The sequence below is a fragment of the Toxotes jaculatrix genome, chromosome 12 (genome assembly GCF_017976425.1).
Source record: "Toxotes jaculatrix isolate fToxJac2 chromosome 12, fToxJac2.pri, whole genome shotgun sequence".
Lineage (NCBI taxonomy): Eukaryota > Metazoa > Chordata > Actinopteri > Toxotidae > Toxotes > Toxotes jaculatrix.
The window spans coordinates 3,150,726-3,173,985 of NC_054405.1; the positions used below are offsets into that span (position 1 = coordinate 3,150,726).

At 40.5% G+C, this 23,260-nt stretch overlaps 1 protein-coding gene across 4 annotated transcripts; it reads left to right on the forward strand.

Annotated features, from left to right (window-relative positions):
• Positions 1–3,760: 3,760 nt before the first annotated feature.
• LOC121191040 (HMG box transcription factor BBX) lies at positions 3,761–22,801 on the forward strand. Of its 4 annotated transcripts, none has more exons than XM_041052093.1 (16): positions 3,761–3,855; positions 6,800–6,878; positions 9,264–9,435; positions 9,547–9,804; positions 11,172–11,376; positions 11,458–11,525; positions 11,642–11,710; positions 12,182–12,262; positions 13,726–13,791; positions 14,022–14,874; positions 14,999–15,131; positions 15,588–15,739; positions 15,966–16,055; positions 16,584–16,778; positions 17,959–18,151; positions 19,632–22,801. In XM_041052093.1, the coding sequence occupies exons 3-16, from the start codon at positions 9,277–9,279 to the stop codon at positions 19,708–19,710; spliced, it is 2,601 nt and encodes an 866-aa protein (XP_040908027.1). In that variant the 5' UTR covers positions 3,761–3,855; positions 6,800–6,878; positions 9,264–9,276; the 3' UTR covers positions 19,711–22,801. The 4 variants fall into 4 exon arrangements, with proteins under 4 accessions (XP_040908027.1, XP_040908025.1, XP_040908029.1 ...); XM_041052091.1 differs by lacking the exon at positions 3,761–3,855 and adding an exon at positions 5,320–5,422; XM_041052095.1 differs by lacking the exon at positions 3,761–3,855 and adding an exon at positions 5,320–5,422 and having other exon boundaries at positions 15,966–16,040.
• Positions 22,802–23,260: the final 459 nt, after the last annotated feature.

The window sequence follows — 23,260 nt, forward strand, 5'->3', positions numbered from 1 at the left end:
TGTATAATTTATATATTTAGTCAGTGTGATAGTAACTGATGCAAAGGAAATTGTACACAGACATTCTGGTTTTTGCACATGAAAATCCCAATAAATAAGTGAGCAATATCTGAAGATATATCAGAGTTGCTTTTTCTTTTCTTTCTTTCTTTTTTTTTTTTTTTTTGGTACATTACATCCAGAAATCTGTACTTTGATGGGGAAGTTCTTGTGTTAGATTGGATAATCCTATGAGTTTACTAAAGACTACTGTATGAAAACAACAGCTGTCTATTAAATTAGGTCATTTTAAGGCATTTCTGCATTGTTTTTCTTTTTTTTATACATTATATTTGTTTAACATTCTAAATACATTTTATGATGAGAATCCTTTGCTTTTTCTTTTACTGCAGTTGGACTATCAAAGCACAGAAAATGTAAATATCTGTATTTCAAATTAAATTCTCTGTAAAAATTAACTAAAGGTTCAGCTGTGACTGCAGCACACCTGTATTTAATCAGGTGATCACCAGACCAAGGTAAATCACCACGTACCCGTCATTTTTGAATAGTCAGAAATCAAGGACATTACTGAAGTGTGATATCCACATGTTGCTGTGCCCCCCAGCTATGTGGAGTTTTTCATTATGTCTTCAACATGAGTCTCAGTCTTCAGACTCTCTGTAACGTGTCTCTGTGTCCCTGTAACGAAGACAGCGCGTCCTAGGGACATCAGGGATAACAGGCCTGTTGCACTGACGTCACACATCATGAAGACTCTGGAGAGACTCATCCTGGAGCAGCTCTATGGTCCAACCACTTTTGGACACCTTTCAGCCCCGTCTTGGAGTGGACGACGCCATCATCTACCTGCTCAAACAAGTCTACACCCGCCTGGACAAGCCGGCGAGCACTGTGAGGGTCATGTTTTTTGACTTCTCCAGTGCGTTTGACACCATCAGGCCGACTCTGCTGGGTGAGAAGCTGACGGCGATGCAGGTGGATGCCCCACTGGTGTCCTGGATTGTTGACTATCTGACTGGCAGACCACAGTATGTGCGCTTGCAGTGCTGTATGTCAGACAGTGATCAGCAACACCGGGGCTCCACAGGGGACCGTCCTCTCTCCCTTCCTCTTTACTCTCTACACCACTGATTTCTGATACTGCACAGAGACCTGCCACCTTCAGAAGTTTTCTGACGACTCTGCAGTAGTAGGATGTATTTCAGGTGGTGATGAGAGTGAGTACAGGACTGTGGAGGACAACTTTGTCACATGGAGCAGGAGAAACCACCTGCAGCTCAATGTGACAAAGACAAAGGAACTGGTGGTGAACTTGAGAAGGACCAAGGCTATGGTGACCCCTGTTACCATTCAAGGGGTCAATGTGGACATGGTGGAGGAGTACAGGTACCTGGGGGTGTACCTAGATTGCAAACTGGACTGGTCCAAAAACGTGGACACTGTGTACAAAAAAGGTCAGAGCCGTCTCTATTTTCTGAGACAGCTAAGGTCCTTTAACATCTGCTGGACGATGCTGCGGATGTTCTCTGAGTCTGTGGTGGCCAGTGCCATCCTGTACGCTGTTGCCTGCTGGGGCAGCAGCCTGAGGGTAAAGGACACTAACAAACTCAGATCATCAAGAAGGCCAGCCATGTTGTGGGGGAGGAACTGGACTCACTGAACACAGTGTTGGAGAGGAGAATGTTGTCCAAAGTTAGGACAATACTGGACTCTCCTTCACACCCTCTCCACCATGTGCTTGCCTGTTGCAATCAAGCTATATAATTCAAAACTCTAAAAAACACAGACTCATGTATACTGTGTATACATCATTTTTAAACCTTTAAACCACATACCTCATGTACATAATGCAAATATGAAGATGTCTTTAGGTTTTCTATTTTTATTTTATTATATTGTTCTGTTTGATATTGGGATATATGTATATCTTAAGGGGGGTATTGCAATATTTTTTACTTTTATTTTCATTAGACTTTTTTCACTTCATTTTATCATATTTATTCTAGAAACATTTTTTCTGTTGGTGTACAAATTCTCTGTGCAATTTTCCTCTTCATTTTCATTTGGGAGTTTGTACGTAACAAAAGAATTGCCCTACGGGGATTAATAAAGTTTTTCTGATTCTGATTGCCTGTGATGTGGTTGAAAGTCATGAATTTGTGATTAACTATGTTTTTGTTTCCTTTTTCTCAGAGATTGTGAACTAGCAGCACTGAAGATGAGGTCAGGTCCTCTGAGGCTTTGGACCAACAGGAGCACACAGCCATATTAAGGTGCTTCACACTTTAATTCCATTTCCTCTTCTTCAAAACCCATTAATGCAACTTCATGTTTCTCTGTCACTTTGCTATTAACAGTTCCTGTCTCACCTCAGGCTTTGCTGCATCTTCATGTGTATTGTTTGCCACCTGTTGGTAAATTTGTGTAATGTTATCTCTCTCACACACACATTCTTCACTGACATAATGTACAACTAAATGCCTAACCCTAACCAAAGCCCAATTCTAAAAGCCACTTAAAGTTGTGAGGACAGGCCCAAATGTCCTCACAACAATGGAAATGAAAGACATGTACACACACACACACCGCTAATCAATAAGAATCAATACATAGAATGTTTATTAGCCAAAAGTAGAAACTCAAAGAGTTGAAGAACAAATCAAACAGGCTGTTTCACAGCAGGCATTTTGTCATAGTAGGAAAAGCACAGGTGTTACTATCATTGCTGAGAATTCATTCATAGATGTTCAGATGTTCGTGATTTCTGTCATGGAGCTGAAGACAACAGAGCTGCACTGAAAAGGAATGCTTGTAATATATGTATTATCTTAAATACCTCATTACAATTTTAGGATTTTACTGATCCCAGTTATATAGCCAGAGTGCAGCCTCAGATCCTCAGGCAGGCTCTTGTGGTCGTTCCTAAGTCCCCAGCTCAAGACTAAAGGTGGCTGGGTTTTACAAACAGGGCGTATTCCTGCCTGAGGATCTGAGGCTGGAGAATCATTGAATCATTTAAATCACTCCTTAAAGTGTTTGTTTTTGAAATAAAAAAAAAGAAAAAACGGCTTTATTAATGTCACCTCTTTGTTTCACATTTTACTTCTAATGTGTTTTACTTATATCCTTATATTTCATCCTCTGTACCTTAATGGCCTGATTTTGTTTAGTTTCATTGTACTGAACTGTTTAATCTTGATTTTCAGAAAGCACATTGTGACTCTGTAGCCAAGGTGAATGTCAATATATTTATCATCCAGTTGTGATCATCCAGTCTGTTACAGGGTATTCACTGACCACCCCTCCCTGCCTAAATGGTATAATAAATCAGCAAGCAGGCTAATCAGAGTCACTTTGACAAAACGTATTAAACTTGCAAGGACAGTAACCAGTTACCAAGCACCCTTTACTTTCTCTTCTAAAGAAAATGTAAGACCATGTAACTCTCCAAAGATTGGACAGGCTATGGTGGCATACTTTAGGAGATTAAAAATACACCAAGAAACACCACAAGGCCAGTGTGGTTGCACTTTTGAACACTGCACACACACACACGAAGTTTATATTGTCGTTATTTAGTGTTATTTAGGCCTAAATCTACCACACGTGTCCTGAACATTAAATTTGAGGACGTTACACTAATCTCAAAACACTAGAATCTAACGTCGCTTCTCATTGGTGAAACCGCACTGTCCATCAAACGGAGTAGCCACTCAGATGTAGCATTACATGGCGGGGGTGGATATTTTCAGTGTGTACAGTATGCTGCAGAAGTGTTGAAAATTTCACGGCTAAAGGTTTTAAAGAAGATTTAAGCAACTAGCTGCCGGCTGACTCGGCTGCCGCTGACAGGTATGTACGGAGGAACAGCCGTTAGACGTTTCTGGAACAATTGTTATCAGTTATCACGCGCACAAACACCCAGGAAGCTTATAACAAGTACTCACTCAACTGAGATAGATTGGAAACAGCGTCCACTAAGTCGTTATCGGGGTTTTTTGATTTAGCCCGCACCTCTTCGGTGACCTTTGTCAATCGGACCGTGCGTAAAAGATAAAGTTAAGTCAGGGATGGTGTTAGCAAGTACAGGCCAGTTTGGGTATGAGCACTTTGCAGACCGGGGGAGGGGAGGGATATAGCTGAGATGAGAATTTTTTCCCACCTCGAGGAAAACGAAAGTGATTTCTATTACATTATATGACTGAACAAGTGTGTATTTCTGCCAGAATCAACGCAATCTTGTGTTAGTTTTGTGGGTTGAGGTCGTTTAATGTGTCGCCTTCGCCGACAGTAACATTCATCATCTAGTGAAGTGCTGCGTTTCTGTACCACTGTCAATGTACACAGATTAACAGAGACTATTTCCGGTTGAAATTATAAAGATAAAAGTTTTTACTTGAAGTAATGTTGGGTACATATAACATTTCCTATATTATAGCATAATGCCTAAGACTGGAATTTACCAACAATGTAAAGCAGACATCAACCAAGATTTACTGATGTGTCATCTGGATTTTGACTTTTGGTGTAGTAGCCCTGGTCTCTGGTTTTTGGGTCTGTAAGGAACCCATCATATCTGTGTAGTCTGAATATTGAAGATATCGTTTTTTTTCTGGTTGGAGGCCTCACAGATTAAGCTGGCCATAATTTTGCCATTGTATTTTTGTTATGGTTGCAACATGCTCCGTTGATACCTGTGAAATGTATATCTTTCAATATTTTATTTTACTCTCTTGGAATCCTGCTCATGTGTCAGTGTGTCTGTTATAGTCTTGTGTTCCTTTTATATCATGTCTTAATGTCTTATGTCTCACGTAAAGCACTGTGAACAGCTGTGATGAAAGGTCCTATAGTATTAAACTTAAATAAAATTCTAACACCAGGCTTACATTAAGAAGTGCTTTTGGGATGTAATACAAATGCAGCAATAAAATACATTACAAGCTGAGAGCTCCTAACACGGTGCGCTGTAATGTACTGAGGTGTATGTAATGTACTGAGACATATCACATGCTGTGTATTCTAATAAATGTACGGTAAACATCGTATCAGAGCTGAACAACACAGGTTTATAGTAACAGGCCTTGGAATAACGTATAAAGTATTATACTTATTTATTTATTTATTATACTTATACTTTTGAGGTGCACTGTTTTTTTCTGAATAGCCTGGAGCTTAATTGCTTTACGTACAAAAGTTCTTTTTTTTTAATTTTTTAATTTTTTAATTTTTTAATTTTTTTTTATTTTGGTGACAAATCGCTGTGCTTCCGGGTTTCCGTGTGCCGTGTTTGGTTAGACTTGATGCAGCTGTGTTTAGTACAGCCAGTGCTGAACTGTTATGATGTGTCAATAAGTTAAAAAGGTGGACGGCACCAATGATGAGAGGCCCCCCCCGGTACTTGAGCAGGATATTAGAGGTATGTTCAGACATCAAGGCGACGTTCATGACAGAGAACTTGTGGTTTTATTCATTTTCCGTGAAAACCCGGTCGCTGTTTTCTCAACCTCTCAGTCAGTCACTCTGAAAAATTGTTATTATCGCTGCTTTGGACATGATGTCCGCCTGCTGGCTTCCCCTTGGATTTGTTTGTCTCCCATCGACATTTCATTGATAACCCGTGTTATAGACCATACGACCTTGTTACTGTGACTGTTTCGCAGAAATATTTCTTCACTCCGGTTTGAAATCGCCGTGTAAAATAAATGGGAAAGCAACTGTTTCTCAGTGAGGTGGTATGACCCCCCCTCCTCCTCCTCCTCCTCTTCCTATCCGCATCAAATACATAGCAAAAACCTGCGTTGTATGTAAAACGAACTGCTGCAACAGCACAAACAAGTATTTTGATCACAGTTCAGTCAGTAAGTTTGGTCAGCAACTGTGCGAGAAGCTCTCACTGCTCGGAAACCATTGCATGTAAAAACCGTGACACGTCCAGTTAGCAGGCTGTAGAGCTAGCAAGCTAACTAGCTACTTTTATTCCTAGTAACACTGCTAGGAAATGGGGCTACTGCTCAGCAAAACATTGCCCACAGATGCATGTGCCTGGGCAGAAAATCCCCAGTTTAATTAATCATTGTGGATGTATTGTCCTCGGAGTGGGAGACATTTCGACGACATTGTCACCGGAGAGTTTGACAGGAGTGAAATATCCCCACTACTGTACTGTACTTGGGTTTTCTCCTCCAAACCAAAGCAAGATGGACTCTCATTCGGCTTGTCTGTCTTGTCAGGGCTCACATCGACGTTTTGCGCGAAGATGAAAATGTGCACGTAGAGGTGGGAGCACATTAGGTAGGCAAACGGGTCGTTGTGATTGTACCTGACTAAACCTTGTGCTGTTATTGTGCGTGAGAAGCTCGACACAGGAGCTCAGGACTTCACTCCCAACACAGACAGTCCGATCGGGCATCAGCAGTTTTACCTGAGAGCACAACTAACCCTCTGCGTAGCAAAATACTGTGTGAAGCCGTGCCTGCTTCGTTCGGACAGTATAATGTTGTGTGAAATGCATCCAGTGGTCGCAGGGTTTCGGCCTACATGGTTTTTTTTTTTTTTTTTGGCCACAAGGGCGGATCGGCTGCACGATTAAAATGATCAGTAATCAGATCAGACAAAATGTCCCACCGTACTTTGAAGCCGATGGGGTCTCGTGTTGTGCACTGTTACTCACTAATGCTACATTAAAGTTGTTTTGCACACATTTCTTCCTGCAGCCGAGCTCATGTTGTGGGATTAATTGTTGCAGATATGACAGTGTAACGCATGACTGAGAGCGGTGTCTTGTATTTTATAGGTCATCGTCATTGCATGACAAAAGGCAGTGGCAGATTCATCTTCATCACTCATACAGCATTTCCATAGTTATTTCTTCAGTAAGTATCCCCGTTTTTCCACTCGGCATTCATAAACACAAACACTGGCATCGAGTCTGGATGGTGTCCAGAAGAATACAGTCATGAAGTCATTCATTCATTGAGTGCTAAATTTCATTTGTGTCATGTTTAGCAGAGGTCCAGAACAAGTGCAAATACGTTGAGGAATAAAAAAAAAAATCGATTCACCTGATTAGTTTGTGTGTAGAACATCAAAACATGCTGCAGCTAATATGAAGAGAACATGGCTGTGGTAAGGTGCATATTTTTGATGCAGCCCTCTCTTGGTTTCATTAGAGAGACATAAATGTGAATACAGTGCATCAAGGTGAGAGGATGCAGGGTGCAATTTTACCTCTCTCAACTTATTTACACTGTGACAGTGTTATGCTGAATGACTTATTACTGTAACAAGAGAATAAGCTTCAGTCAATTACAAGATACGAGTATAAGGGTCAAAGATACATTACCTGTACAGACAAGTCTTCAATTTCACTTATTCTTATGTAACCATTTCCTCTGAAATGTGGTAACTTGACAGACTCAAGTAATATTTTATGTATAAATCAGTTTCCATAACAGTTGAATTGATTGCACGCCGCAGTTGTTGATGTCTGTTGTCTGTTAATGATCTTGTGCACTTCTTGGAGTGATCAGTAACAGAGGAAAGCTTGATGCCCACTGGTCATCAGCAGTGACATTGGGTCATTTGATGTTTTTTCACAGCTTGGGCTTGTGTGTAATGGAGGTTGTGTACTTTGCTTTACATTGAAACAATAATGTAACGTAATGATTTTCCTTGTAGCAGAACATGGTCAGAGCAGAGTTGTGGGCTGTCGATCAAAACACAAAAATATTCATGTACAAAGAAAAATGACAAAGAAAAGCATTAAATCTGCTCTTTTTAGAAGCTGTAACTAGTAAATATTTGGCATTTTTTACTTGAAAAATCACTAAAACGAGTGATCGATCTCAAAACATTTGACAGCTAATTTTCAGTCAATCAACTAGTTGAGAAACTGACAAATAGTTGCTGCTCTAATGCAGTTTTTTTCACATATAATTTCTGTTCACTGTAACAGCCCAAAAGTAGCCGCTGCCCATTTGGATAAATTGCATCGGCCTATGTTAAACCGCATTTCTACCGTGATGCTAAGATAAATGTTACTCTATCGCTTCATCTGCTATTAATGATATTAGAGACTGGTATCGCTCACGTCTATGGTTGATGTTTTGGAGATTCACCCAAACTGCGTTGAGCACCTGTTGCCTGCAGCTCTGTGTCTCTCTGGCTCTGTATGACCTCATGCTCTTTAACCATTTGACTTATCCATATGTTAATATTTTTTTGTACAACAGTCACAAATCCGGGTGACTGCAGCTGCCTCACGAAATAACACTCAAAGTGTGTAGGAAAATAAGGCGTAGAGGAAAAATAATCAGAATTGTCCTCGACTGTAATGATTTCTTTGCAGACTTCTCAGCTCGGGAACCTTTTAGGTATCTAATTCAGTATCTAAGTCACTACCAAGTCCACCAGCTATAAATGACCATCCTTTGTAGCTCTTTTTGATGGGTCCCACAGTAGGGGGATTCTCCAAGGCAAGTTAAGGGAGAAAATTAGCATAGTAAATTAAGGCTAATGAAATGATGGTCAGTGGGGGGATCATTTGGCTTCTTCACTTACTCTCTTACTGGTGTTAAATTAAACCAAATATAGTCAGAAGCTGTAATTCAGAGGTTCAAAGAGATCTTTAACTTGAAATCAGGCCCATGTTTTTTTAAAAGGCTTAATTTGTTTCTGAGACATAGGAATCAGTCCCCACTTTGGTATTTAGAATTTCTTACAGCGGGAGGTCAGTAGATCGACTTACATAAATTCAAGCCATTATGCTATTTTATTTATTTATTTTTTTGATAATTGTGGCAGCACTGAAAAGCACGTTGAGTCTGAATTTGTGACAGAGCACTTTCTCAGATCATTAATATTTATTAACATGTTTCGGAAATAAGGATTTTAGGAGAGTTCCAGCAGAATTCAAATTTCTTTTTTTAATCTACTAACCTTGCTTCATTGTAGTTTTTTTTGTCCATTTTGTTTTATGTATTTTTTTCTATATCTACATTATCTATCAATATGCTGTAATTCTTCAGATTTTAAGATGATCTAACATGAAATTTCATTAATTAAACAATATTTCTCTTTCATTTTAGGTAATATATGTTGTTTCTGGTTTAACAGCGACACTGTGTTGGCAGCAGGTATCTCTGCTTCCACAAGACAACATATAACTAATCCTAACTAATGTTAGGATGCATGTGTTCACTGTGCAAGTTTTGTATGGATGTGGTCATCAGGTGTGCCCATTTCATTGCTTTTTTTAGGTGCGGTAGTACCATGAAGGGTGGAGGAAGGGGTAAGGAGCCACCTGTTGCAGGGGAGGTCACTGGCAAGCGCCCCAAACGTAAATGCCTGCAGTGGCACCCACTTCTCTCCAAAAAGGCTCTGGATTTCTCTGAGGAGGAAGAAGAGGAGGATGAAGAGGAGCTGGAGAAGGTGAGTGTGTTTGATGACGACTCCACAGGTCCTCGGACTTAACAACAACGTAAATGGGAACAGAAAATGCAGTACAGCATTACAGCTAAAGGTTTATGGATTTGTTATCAGCAGCAAGTGTTGTGTGGCCAGGACCAGGGGTCACAGATGGAGTGTGGAAGCACAACAGAGGAAGTGGAGGAGGACTCAAGTGAACAACGAGCACGGCGGCCAATGAACGCTTTCCTCCTCTTCTGCAAACGCCACCGTTCTCTCGTGCGGCAGGAACACCCTCGTCTGGACAACCGCGGGGCCACCAAGATCCTGGCTGATTGGTGGGCTGTGCTGGAGCCCAAAGAGAAGCAGAAATACACAGACATGGCCAAGGAGGTGAGACTGCTCTCTGACCCTTACACCTTTAATAAAAGTATTTTTCTAACTCTCTCTTACAGCCCCAGAGTAACTTGAGTTTTTTCTTTAAAGAGCCGGTGCAGGTTTGTTGGTGCCAAGCTCCTGGATGGTCTAGTAGTGAGCTGAAACTGCTCTAGTGCTGATATTGGGGGGAAAAAAAGAAAAAACATCATTTTTCTGACAAGCCCTAGATTTGTGTGGGCTCAACATCAGAGCTCGACAGAAACATCCATAAGCGAGTCCATGGGTCACAATTTCTACATGTGTGTAATAACTGCAGAGACAGAGAGGACACTTATAGTTTATAAGAGAGAGTTGGTGAGTTTTATGGATATGGATGAAACCGAGCTATGATGATGTAACTAACTGCTAGTTTCTTCTGTGCTCACAAAGTAAATTTCATTTTGTTATGTACAGTAAGTGGCAAATAAAAGCAAAACCAAGAGGGAACTGCATCGTCACACAGGCTTAAAAGCAAAGGTCCAGTTTGGTAGTGTATATAACCCAAGTTAAGATATGTACACCAAATGTGTGTAAATGTAATCCTACATCATAGCAGACACTCTAACCAGAGCAATTACTTTCTTATTCTGGTTTCTTTTGTAATATTATATAGAATTAAAGCAAAATGTTGGGACCATTCAGGTTAACATGTATGCTAGAAGGTAGCAGAACCAGCCAACAGCCCATGAACTCCCATAAGCTTAGAACCAGTATTTCACCAAAGAGGAGAATCACCTTAAACGCCTGATTTCAGAGGCCCTAGAAACCTGTTTTCACTGTCAGCATCTTACTCTGAGGGATGGATCCTACATAAACATAAAACATAAAACCTTCTGCCAAATTTAGAGGCTGTGTCTGAAATCACTCCCCATTTGTTATTTAGTGCTTTGTGTTTGTTGTGCACTATATTTGGCCTTAGATGCATATAATGGTATTAAATTAAGTAGCGTCCATAGCATGAACACTACTTTTTGCCCAGAAATCCCACAATGCGATGCATCACATTTGATAGATGGAAGTTTTATAGTTGTCATTGATCACCAAAACAACAATGAACTCCACATATAATGGATACTGCTTAGTGTCTGTTATATGGGATGTAGTGAACTCAGAGCCAAAATGTAATAACAGTTGGTGGGTTGTTTGTTTATTTATGTTGCCAGCTGTCTGTCAAATCTGATCAGACTGATTAACTGAAAATGAAACTGTTAAACTCTTGATAGCTATTACCTCAGATCATCAGTATTTACTGTTACAAAGAAAAGAGAAATCCTTTGATTTTGATGGTTTGAAGCCTTCAAGGTTTTGCTTGTAACCAAATGGTCTTCTGGAACTTCTTTCAGTACAAGGATGCTTTCATGAAGGCAAACCCGGGCTACAAGTGGTGTCCCACCACCAGCAAACCAGTGAAGAGTCCTTCCTGTCAGCCAGTCAGCAATCCCCGCAAAAAAGTTTGGTCCTTCCCTTCCAACTCGTCTAAGGACTCCGCCACTGCCAAAAAAGTGCCCAAAACTGACAGCATGCCACAGTTAAACTTTGCCATGGCAGGTGGGTATAAAAAAAAGAGGACCGTTAGTTCAATGTTATATGACAAAATGTAGAATTGTAATCACTGCTGTTCATTGTCAGATCCTACTAAGATGGGAGGACTTAGCATGCTGCTATTAGCTGGGGAACACGCCCTCACGAACAGGGAGGTAGGTCACTGTTGCAACCCACACATGGGTGCGTCTTTGTAACGCACCGATGGGTGTTAGCTCTATCTGTAGCATTTCCGTTTTTGAGTTAACCCTGGTACTGTTTACTGTTCTAGATCCCTTCCAGCACTAAACCCAGTTTACCTGACAGTGAAGGGAGCTGCTTTCCAGGGGATAAGGAAGAGGTGTGTTCTGAGACCATGTTTCTTTGCCTCCTGCACTCTATAAATTTTTAGACCAGATGCTTGAAGTCGTGTTGTCTGGCAAATGCGGGTTTGACATGACTCAGATATGTGCAAGTTAAAAAATATCTAGTAAGACCATTAACATACAGCATAATACATTGTCCTGCACATGGTGTGTGGCTGTAGCCTGTGGTAGAAAATAACTTTATTATTTACATTTTATTGTGTAGTTAGTTGGCAGATTCAGATAGCATGCTAACACATCAGTAATTAGGATCTAATAATGTCATATATCTTATTCTGAAATGGGCCATTCTGCACTAGTACTTTCACATTTGGCGCTTTTGGTAATTTCATATCAAAGTTTTGTCACATCAGATTTGTAGATATTTACACTTGTGTGTTACACTTACTATTTAGCAGCTTGCAGCACAACTGACTTGTTTTCTCTCGCTCTGCTTCAATCTACAGATGTTGTCTGGGACAGTACCGAACCGAATGCTTGACGTTACTGAAAGTAGGATCAAGTCTGCCCTTTCCCCACTGGCAGAGGTATGACTTCATTTCAGTTTATGAAAGACTTATCATAACTGAGCTGACTGTATCGGCAGAGTACTGTACATCTACAGTCTTTCTCATGACATACAGTGTGGCTCATGACAGTGCTAATATGCACAGATAGTTTAAAAAACACACAATCAAAGCTGATGTTTTGGCATTTCTTAGCAATAAAATGTCATTGATATATGCAAAAAAAAAAGGGTCTGTGTAGCCATTTTAGCACCACCTTCAGGCCACAATATTAGTGTGGCATACAGGGTATCACATAATCCAATATCCAGTTTGCCATGAAATCTGGTGAACAAATACAATGTGCTTTAAAAATGACACAACATCAGCCAGTCAGTATCAACAGACCAAACGTTAGGGGTCTGAAACACTAAGTGGGATCGGTTGGTTAACTCAGGTTTTGAGATTCCATGAAACAGGCTCTTGTACTGGGTTAGATCAGCAGGGTAACATACACTGCTTGGCTAACCTGCTCTGGAGCAGGGTAACTTAAGGGAATGACATCCAAACCTGCCATCAGCCCGACTACTGACCAATCAGATCACTGGAAAAAGTACATCATCATCATTCCTACAGGATCGTGACACAGACAAAAGAGTTTATGACAAAGTGACAAGCAACACAGAGCATTTTCCAGTTATTTTTATAGATCAGTTGACTTGCTTTGCTGTTGTTTCTAAGATACAGAGGGACAGTTTATAGCTCCTGCCAGTGTCAATGCTTTTATACTGCTGCTCAGAATATGAATGACATAAAGTGACTTTGTGATATAGATGCAGCATTAGAGCCCCACAGACTTCAGGTGTCAGGCATTCAGTACTTTCCATCTCCTCTGTCCCACTGTACTTTTAACTGTTTAATATGCATCACGTGTTCATAATAGTTTGTTCATCATATTAAAAAAAATACTCTATACTAAAAGCATATATAATAATTCACACCCAATAGCTTGAGCCTTGCTTTTTAATATTTGGAAACAATTTCAAGTGTTTCTGCAGCTTCTTATTCTATTTGAGTCATATTATGATATTGTATAAATTTTTCAGCTTGTTAAATATCACTTTGGTGCCTCTATAATCAAATTCACCTGCAGTTGTTACCTTCTTATCCCTTAAATTAAGTACTTAACCCACAGTTCTCTTGATGTCACTCTGCCTCTTTCACATGAACACACTCATAGCTGGACAGGTAAACACGGAGTAAACCGTTCTATTTGGTAACCAGGGTCACTGATGTTAGGCTCAGTGAAGCCAGTCAGACAGACGAAGCTGTTGCATGGTACAGGCCTCGTGTTCAGTCTTTCCTAAAATACAAAACAAACACGGTGAAATGTGTTGTCGAAAGTGAATATTGTACTGAACAATAACACCATCTGCAGAAAGCTGTGTGGTGCGATCTTGTAAATAACACAACAGGTGACAAAGCATGTTACTGCATGTTCACAGTCATCTCTGTCTGCGGCACCTGAAGGAAAACCGTGCAGACAGTCCGCTCTCTTCCAGCTCGCTGAGGTAAGACACTTGACAGTTTGCAGTTTTGAGCTCTTTACTTCACACTTTTTGTCCTACGTTTTACAGTTTGTAACTTTTTTTTGTGTAGTGTGTGTCTGTGTAGTGAAAGGTAAAATTGTGTACTAGATTTTTTTTTCATCTCTAAATTACATGTAGAGATGGCGTATGAGGAGCATAAATTGCTGTCAGCTCAGTTGATTAACACTGTTTTGTGTTTGGTATTTGGTAAGATGTGCTTAGCGTCTGAAGCTGGAAAGATGGACACAGTTGTATCTCAGCCGGAGGACAGCTCCTCTGCAGCCTCTTTCCAGCAAACCACAGTCAAGCCAGAGATCAAGGAGGAGAAAGCTGACGACTGTCCTCCCTCCCCTCACACATCAGCCCTGTTACCTTCGCTGTCCTGTGTCACTTCTACCTCCACTGATGCCATTCCCCCGCAACTCAGCAGCCAAAACACTTGTGTCAAAAAGAAGAGCAAGAAAAAAGAGGTGGCCAAGTCAAATAATGACAGTGAAATCCCTTGCACAGCGAAGAAGATCATCAAAAAGTGTAACCATGCGGAATCAAATGTGGACAGTGTTTTCAGTACGATTGAAGCGGTGGCCAAAGGGGCCTGGAGGAACACCGAGGAGAAGCCCAAGAAGAAGATTCAGAGCAGTCCTGGTGCTGGAAATTCTGGTTTTCCAAAAAAGAAGAGTAAGCCCAAAGTCAAGACCTTTGTCAAAGAAAAAGAGGAAGAGACGGGTGAAGACAGTGGGCAGTGTGGACAGCACAGCTCCTCTGAGCTGGAGATGAAGGACGAGATGACGCACGTTAGCCCCAAGGCAGAGGCCGAGGAGGCAAGTATAGGAAGCACAGACCTTCAGGGCAGTGTGGCAGAACTCCATCACTCCCCCTGCAGCCCCTCACCTACGAAGCTCAAAGAGGAGGACAAGGGGAAGGAGAGGCAGAGCGAAGCGAGCTGTGAGTCTAACACAGAGAACCGCGGATCCAGGAAATCAGAACGGAGCTGTAAAGGAGCCTTGTATAAAACCCTTGTTTCTGAGGGAATGCTGACATCACTGAGAGCCAATATCGACCGAGGTATCCCCTTTGATTCGTGGACACACTGATTAATACATGAAAGAGGCATAATTGAGCGTTTGTGAAATGTAGTTAATGAATATTAATGTTTGATGTTTGAATTGTTGTACACGTGTGTGTGCAGGTAAAAGAGGGGCTTTCCGTGCTTCTGATCATGATGCAAACTGGTGTGATGACAGCTGGACAGTTCCACAGCTGGGACCTAATAACCCCAAGAAGCTGAAAAAGTCCAAGTCCAAAGATGAATCTTCACAGGGGTGAGTCAGCCCTTGTCTTAGTGCTATGTGCTGTGGACCATTCTGTGTAGCAAAGAATCGTACAACATGACTTTAAGTCCCATCTGGAAAGACAGTGCATTTTAAAAGCTGTATTTCTGAGCCGTGTGTTTCCTCTTACTAAGTTTCATCAGATATTATGAATCTCATATAAATCAATAGTCACGTTAATAGTGATATTAATGTTGTTGAATACACAGTCAGTCCTGTAATGTACCAACAGCTAAAATGCTGCTCAGAATGATGAAGTAAGGCAAATGCTTTGTTACCGACCCCCTGTGTCTGGATGTGGTTTTAAGCTGCTAGTTCTCCCTTTACCAATCTCTGTAGGTGAATGTATAACTTCTAAAATTGCCTTGACATCTGCTTTGTTCTCAAGATCTGGTTAGGCTCGTGATTATATGCTCAATTATGCAAACTCTGAATGTCACTTGTCAGCCTAGGGAAACTGGAGGAGGAGTTTGAAAAGAAATTTAACAGCCTGCCACAGTATAGCCCAATGACATTTGATAAGAAGGGGACTGCTGTCGCAAAGAAGAAGAAGACAGACAGCTCCGCTGTCCAAGAGGAAGCCTCTAAAGTCGGGAAAGGTAAGAACACAATCCGAGGTTTCTCCACTGAATAAACACAATGACTGTTCTTTAATATCCTCTCATCTCATCCATGGCCCACTCTGCACCTGTTTATACAGTCGTGTTTTCCACACCTGTGCTGTTCAGCAGCAGTTTTCACTTTGTTAAAACCGAAACATTTGGACTCCATAACACAGCATTTCCATGCTCTTTGTTTCTTTGTTGTTTTCTTTTGCTATATCAGGGCCATCTCCATCTCAGAAAAAGACTTCATTCCACAAGATTGTTAGGAAGCACAAACACAAAAAGGAGAAACCAGGTGCAGTGGACAAAGGTGAACTAGAATGTTGATGTTTGTGCATTTTATATCAGGGATGTAAACATTTTCCGAGGTGTTTAACAGATTCATTTAACATGACCAGCGCTGTCAAGACTAACAAAATGCTACTAATGAGATGAAAATGTTCACTTTACACACATTTCTACACAATAATTCAAATGTCTGAGCATGAATTACAGAATTTATCTTCACATCACAATAAAGGTTATTTAGAATTAATAATCTGTAATTTATGTATTAGACTTGTTTCAACTTGTACTGTTAATACCATAAAGAATATTTGTATGTATGTCAGTAGTATTTATTATTAGTAGTAGTAGTAGTAATCATAAGTAGAGACCTATGTGCAATCTGTACCTTTCATCAGGTTAAATTACAACAATACTTAACAAATGAACAAAGAACTGTGCAACTTAAGGCCTTGTTAAAGGGAACATAATTGTGTCACTGATTTTCATTGCTGCATATGTGCGAAGGTCAAATCTTTGAAATCTGTTCCTATGAACCTTTTCTCCGCCACAGTGCTACAGAGTGATTCCACCATGCTGGACTCAGCTTCAAAAGCCAAATCATGTGCCCCCTTTGCCATAATGTGCCCAGATGTCCAGGGCACCACTAGTGTGGAGACGCTAGTTGGTAGCCAGAAGAGGAAGGCTAGGAAGACTAAGATTACACACTTGGTGCGCACAGCTGATGGCAGCGTGTCTCCGGCTGAGGGTGAGTGAAGAATGATTGATCGATTGATCAGTCAGTGTGGGATTAGTTAGATCTTTCTTATGGTCCATATAAAGGATCTAGAGTTTTAGCCACACTTTGCCACTGGATGCCAAAAATATACGTTAGTGTTTCACATGGAACATTTGAAAATATGCTACAAAATATAAAACATGTTTCTCCATAATGTCTCATTATTGAACATTATTTTTTGACTTTACATAATCAGTTGTTGGAAACTTTTTTTTTTTTTTGCACAACCGCTTCACGGAAAATTTATGGGAAAAGTTACGGAAACTGAAAGTGAGAGCAGAGCTCACTGGGTACAGACAAACTGTGTCTAACATCTCAGAGGGGAAGTACTACAGTAAACAGATACTAATTAAAATAAAATAAATGAAATTTAAGTAGCTAGTTACTATGTGTACTTAGCATGGCTGACACTGATGTCTCTGCAGATGATGGTTTTTTTTTTCAGTAGGGCTGTCCCCCTCATTGACTTTGGGACAAGTCGATGAGGGAGCAGGCTGTGACAGGTCTTAAAATGACTGAAATGCAGAACTAACTGTAATAGAAGTAGAGTTGGTGATGGAAACCGAGGACAGAGCTACTTGTTGCTACTGGCTGCTGCAGTCCTCTCAGCTCCGGTGTCCTGAGCTAAGAGTGTGTCTCAGGAGAGACACTGCACGGTGTGGTAGGATTTCATAACCGAGCTATGGCCGAGACACTAATTTCTGCTTTCTCTTGGCTGTGTGGAAATCTGGTGGTTTCACATCCCACATGATGAGCAGACATTTAAATGTGAGTTTTTAGGTAAATGATGAGAGTCATGTACAGAAGTGTAAACTGGGGCAGCTGCTCTACAGCTCGCTCTATTTTTCCTATTTGTAGATAAGGTGTAATTAAGAAAGGATATTAATGATAAAAACAAACAATATAAGAAAAAGTAGGAACCAATGAACCACAAGCAACCGACCAGTTAAGATACTGCAGATCACCCACCTCCCTGAAGTCAGGGCACCAGTTACAAGTGTCGACTCTCAGAGTCCTGATCCTGGGGAAAGCCCTATTATTTGCCCTATTTGGGTCAAATAATTAACAAGTTCCTGTTTCATAGATCTGAAAAAGAGTACATGTGATTATTATTATTAATATTTTGTTTCTTTTTTTTTTTTTGCTACAGAGGAAAAAACTAGGGACCTGAACCAGGAACAGGATAAGAAGCCATTACACCAACAGAATTTATGCAATGAAAAAGGGTGCTACAGTAATCCCAGAGCAGAGGAGGCAGAGAGGAGCACCGTACCGCAAGAGCTACCTGCTTTCTTCAGCTTGGCAGCCCTCGCTGAGGTAGCAGCCATGGAAAACGTTCACAGGTATAGACGCAGGAGGGCTTACACACAGCACTGCTGAGTAGTCTGTAACATATCCTACGGTCAATATAACATAAGTATACATGTAATTATGTGTCCCTTCTCCATAAGACATACGAAGTAGCTATTGTTCGTTTTAAATACATGCTGTAATCCACATCCACACATCATTTACCATGCAAGACTGTCTAATGTAATCAAAATATATAAGATCATAAAAAACCCTCACTGGCATTGTACTCAGTGGGTTAGATGCTTGGCTTCCTATCACAAGGGCTGCCTCAGTAGGTGAACTGCACTACCAGAATGTGTCAGCAGAGGGAGTTAAGCACCTAAACCATCAATAACAGTCAGTTACAGTTTTGCCGATTTGCACAGTAGCCTGTTTTGTGGACTGTCTACATTTATTATGAAGTGCTCTGTTGCTCATACATGAGTATTTTGATATAAAATGGATTTGTTTAGTTTTAACTGTCCTGTCCATGTTCTGTTTTTCTGCAGCCTCTCTGTCAATGACTATTTTTTAGAAAAAAAAGAAGAAAAAAAAACACCCGCCTTCCCAAAATGTTGTGCTGAAATGATTGGTTTTATAAAACAGATGCCACTGCCTGCACACTAACATGCAGCTGTCTAACACTTGTGCTTTGAGGCCATCCACAAGCACCATCAGTTCCCTGTGTGAGGTCCCATCTCACAGGTTTTACATTGAGTCTCATGCAAGAAGCTGTCATATGAACAGATTCGTTCTTACATGGTGTGTATGAGTGATTTTAGAGAAGTTGTTACATTTATTAATTTAGTATGCTGAATTTTCTATTTCTGCTTTTCTTCACTTATTTGATTTGAAATTGCTAATGCCTCTATTTGAATTAATTTCGGTGTGATAGGTACTGTCCATTTACCCCTTACAACTTATACCTGTTAGGGAAGTTCCACCAACTACCTTGGGGTAGGGCATCAACCTCCATTATCACACCTGATAGTGCAGTATCACCCATAATGGAACGTGTTCTCTCTCCATGACAGTTACACTGACTGGACATTAAATTTTGGTCATGGACCGTGTTCAACTTCACCTCAAACCATTCACTCTTTATTTTCTGTCACAGCACTCCTCTGTGATCTCACAGTGTGGACAGCTGTGGTGTTTTCAGGTCCTCTAACGTGACTACTAACATATAAATATAGTCTGTTATACGAAGAGGGTTTGATGAATCTGACTCACAGAGAAACGTAAGCCAGATTTGGGGTAATAAGTACACAAAGGTTCTTGCATGAGGCCCATTGTCTCGGTCACCATCATGTTCCTCTCTCAACTTAACACTCTGCATCTCTACTCTGACAGAAAAGACAGCAGGTGTTGTGGAAAGTTTCCTGTAAAACAGTCTGGAAATAATAAACACACAAAACAAAGTGCGTTGATAGTTTATAATTGGCTCTTTGCCCAACTTGTGTGAACACACTCTTTATTGTCCTGTTCCAGAGGCCAGAGAGGGTTGGCTGAGAGTCAGAAGAAGGAGCTTGCCCAGACTCCAGTCCTCATCTCCTGCGCTGATCAGTGAAACTCTGCTGCTGCTGCTGCTGCTGCTGCTGCTGTTATGAGAAGCCACAACCTGGACATTAGCAGTGGAGCTTTACTTTCCTCAGTGGTAAGCCCACGCTGAAGGGAGACTTGAACAGGAAGCTTTGTAGGAGACTCCACCTTCCCCCTTGTGGTGAATTCGCTTGAGCTTGGGTTCATGGTGGGGGAACGAGACCCTCTCCTCCTCCTCCTCCTCCCTGCTCCTCGCTATCTCAGTGTTTTCCCTTAAGCCTTCCTTTGGTTTGAGGCAGGATGCCTTTCTGAAGTCCCCCCCCCCCTCCCCCCGTAGATGCTCCGTTAGGGCCTGTGGAAGAACTAAGCTGTCCCTTAGTGCATGGGTTCCCCTATAGAGATGGTTGTCATGGGTTTCTTGTACACTGTTTTTGTCTATTAGAGGCCATTTTTAAGGTCAAGTCTTGCGGTTTAATGAACAGCATTTTAGGTAGGAAGAAAAACCCAACAATGCATTTGTTTTCTAGACAAACACAGCTTTCTGTCACCTTTTTACCTCACACACACGCCTACTGAAGAGTTCCCTACACCTCCGGTAGAATACCTCTGTATCTGAATAGCTCGTATCCCTTCCATTCCCTCCAGCTTCAACCCAAAATGTCTTTAACCAGGGTAAATAAACGATGACGGAGAGGCATCCATTTCCAGCTAGTTGCTTAGTGTTTCCCTGTGGTACACTGATGTGGTGTACCCAAACTACAAAGAAATCATGGCTGAGTATTTGATATGTACGTTAAGATGATGCTACTGTAAAACAGTGTGTGGTAGCTACAAATAATCACCTTAGGCTGAATGTGTAAGAGTACACCTGTGCATACCCTTACATCCTGACTATAGCTGAGGGTGTTTGTCCTGTCTGTCTTTTAGCAGTAGGTTCACAGTGTCCCCTGTCAGGCTTACGAAAACAGTAGGTCGGCTTAAAAACTGCTTGTTGTGATGGGGAGATTGTGTGAAAGTGATTCAAATATAGCCTTAACCCTCCCACCGAGACCCTATCTTCCACCACAAAGCCCTCAACCAGCTTCTTGCTCAATGCCATCATTAGTCCTGAAGTCAGTGTAACGTTTTTGAATAGTGAAAATGCAGTTTTTGTCGATACTTGATCTTATTGCAGTGTGCGTAGCAATTAGAAAGGTCAATTTCTTGTGTGCAACTTATTTCATTGGATTAGGTTTTTTTCTTTTTTTTTTTGTTTGTTTTTGTTTTGTTTATGATGTGAACACTGCACTAATGTAGCTGAAGTTTGACTTGGTCTTGGAAGAGTGATAAAATGCCTTGTCTCCACCGGTCACAGTGTTCTTACCCTGTCTCAGTAGTGTCTTCAATGTCCTGGCTAAAGCCAGCCACAAGTTTCAACTAAAGAGATCAGGAGTCAGTCAGTGTAAATGGATTATTTGTTCTGTGAAATCATTTTATTCTACATGCCTCATGAAATGAGCAATTTGAAAAAAGAAAAACGATGCAGAAATAATATTTTTGTGCTAAGGTATGGGTCCTCTTAGAGCTAATGGAGACAAGGCATTTCATAATAATTTCCCCATTTGTTTCCTATCGGCCTTTTGAGATTTTATTGCCAAGTAATGGTCTACTCAGAGGTCACGTGTAATCCGTTTTACGTAGAAGCATTTAAATATAAATGCAACTTTATGTTTTGTTTTTTTTTTTTTGTTTTTTTTTTGGCTTTATTGTGTTAATGTGTGGTCAGAATCATTCCACTCCCACGCCTCTGTCTTGGCCATACTTTAGTTTGCAGGGAAAAACAAAAAAAAGTATGGATGCAGTTAAGCTGCACGTTTGTTGTCTTCCCAAAGGTTCGTAGAACCTGGAAGAGCTACCACAAGCTAGTGGAGGCTAACTGAGAGCTACAGACTCCCCAGCAATACCCCCTCACCTCCTTACCTAACAGCCTTTTCCTCCTCTGTGTAGACCAATACTTAATCACCAACTCTTATCACATTTTAGATTCAATCATGTTTATAACTTTTCTAGCTTTTAGTTTTCTGGTTGATTGTTCTTCTGTTGAGGTATGCTGTGCATTTACTGATGCTCTTTTAACATTTAGGTCCTCTTTAAGAACTTTAATGGGTTTTTTTTTTTCCTGAGGTCACGTTTACTGGATTAAGACTGTTGTCAAAAAAAAAAAAAAAAAAGATCAAGCTCACAGACAATTAATGCATCTGTGCTTACCTGCTAAGCAAATAGGCACTGAGATAAAATGCACCGTCTCTAGACAATGAGCTAGTCTTTTCACCTCTGGAGGAGCGTATCTGACTGCGACTGCATCACCATTTCTCGGACATGTGTTAAGATGTGTTAAGGATGCTTTCGGACACTTAACGACAGGACCAACAAGTAAGAAATGAATGGGTCTTAGAGAACTCATGCTTCTTGAAAAAGAGTATTTTTCCGAAATCAAGACATTGCTACATGTTTTGCTGAAGTAGGCCCTTGTGTACTTGCAAAAAAAAGGAAAAAGAAAGGATAATTCCTCTAAATTTGTCCTTAAAAATTTAACAGACTAACTGCAAATGTTTCCCAGTTAAGGTTAAGGAAATCACAGTATGCTTTACGATAATCTAATAATAAACGGCATATATATATTTTTTCAGATATGAGAGAAAGTTACATTAAGGATGATATCATCCAAGCAGTAAACTGTATAGTTCTTCTGCTGGTGAACACCAGTGTAGTTCTTTGCAAAGACAAAGAAATTGTCTTCCCCCAAAATATAGATATATTTGCTTTTAGCCAGTGAGTTTATTTACATTTGCCAAAGAAAAGGAAAAGGTATATTCAAACGGAAATCCTGTTTAAAAAAAAAAAACAAACAAACAAAAAAAACACAAAAAAAGAAAAAAATACAAACAATAAAAAAAAAGAAAGAAAGCTAGCTTAACAGTTGCACTGCATTTTCTAGGTGTGTAAATCTTCAGGTAACAATATCAGCACAATTCATCCTGTGTATCTAATGGGCTTTCCTTGGTGTTTGAACCCAGAGTTGGAATGAAGTGCAACAAAAAAAAAAAAGGGCACCACTCAATGCCTCTTTTTAGTATACAGTATTTGCACCTTATGACCCAAACCAAAATGATCATGATCTTTGAAGAAAATATATAATTTTTACCCTCTCTCTCTCTGGAAATTATGCATTTTAACTATTATGTATGCGAGAATCCAGTCGATAACAAATCCACACATCTACAAAACAGCCATAATACTGTCATTTGCCCACCCCCCTCACTTTTTCTATCTAGAAAATGCTTCTATAAAGTTGAAATTCCTATATTAGTTACCTAAATGACTATAATATCCTTTTGTGCTAGTACTGTCTTCTTGAATGTAATCATTTTGTACCTGTATTTTTCTAATTCAGTCTTGATTGTACTGTACGTATGCTATGATGGTATACTGTTCCTTAGGTGCATAGTTACAACCATTCTCATGACAGGATAGGTGCTGCGCTGCAAACTCAATGGAAACGTGTGGAGATTTTAAGTCCAAAGGACTTACTGTACCAT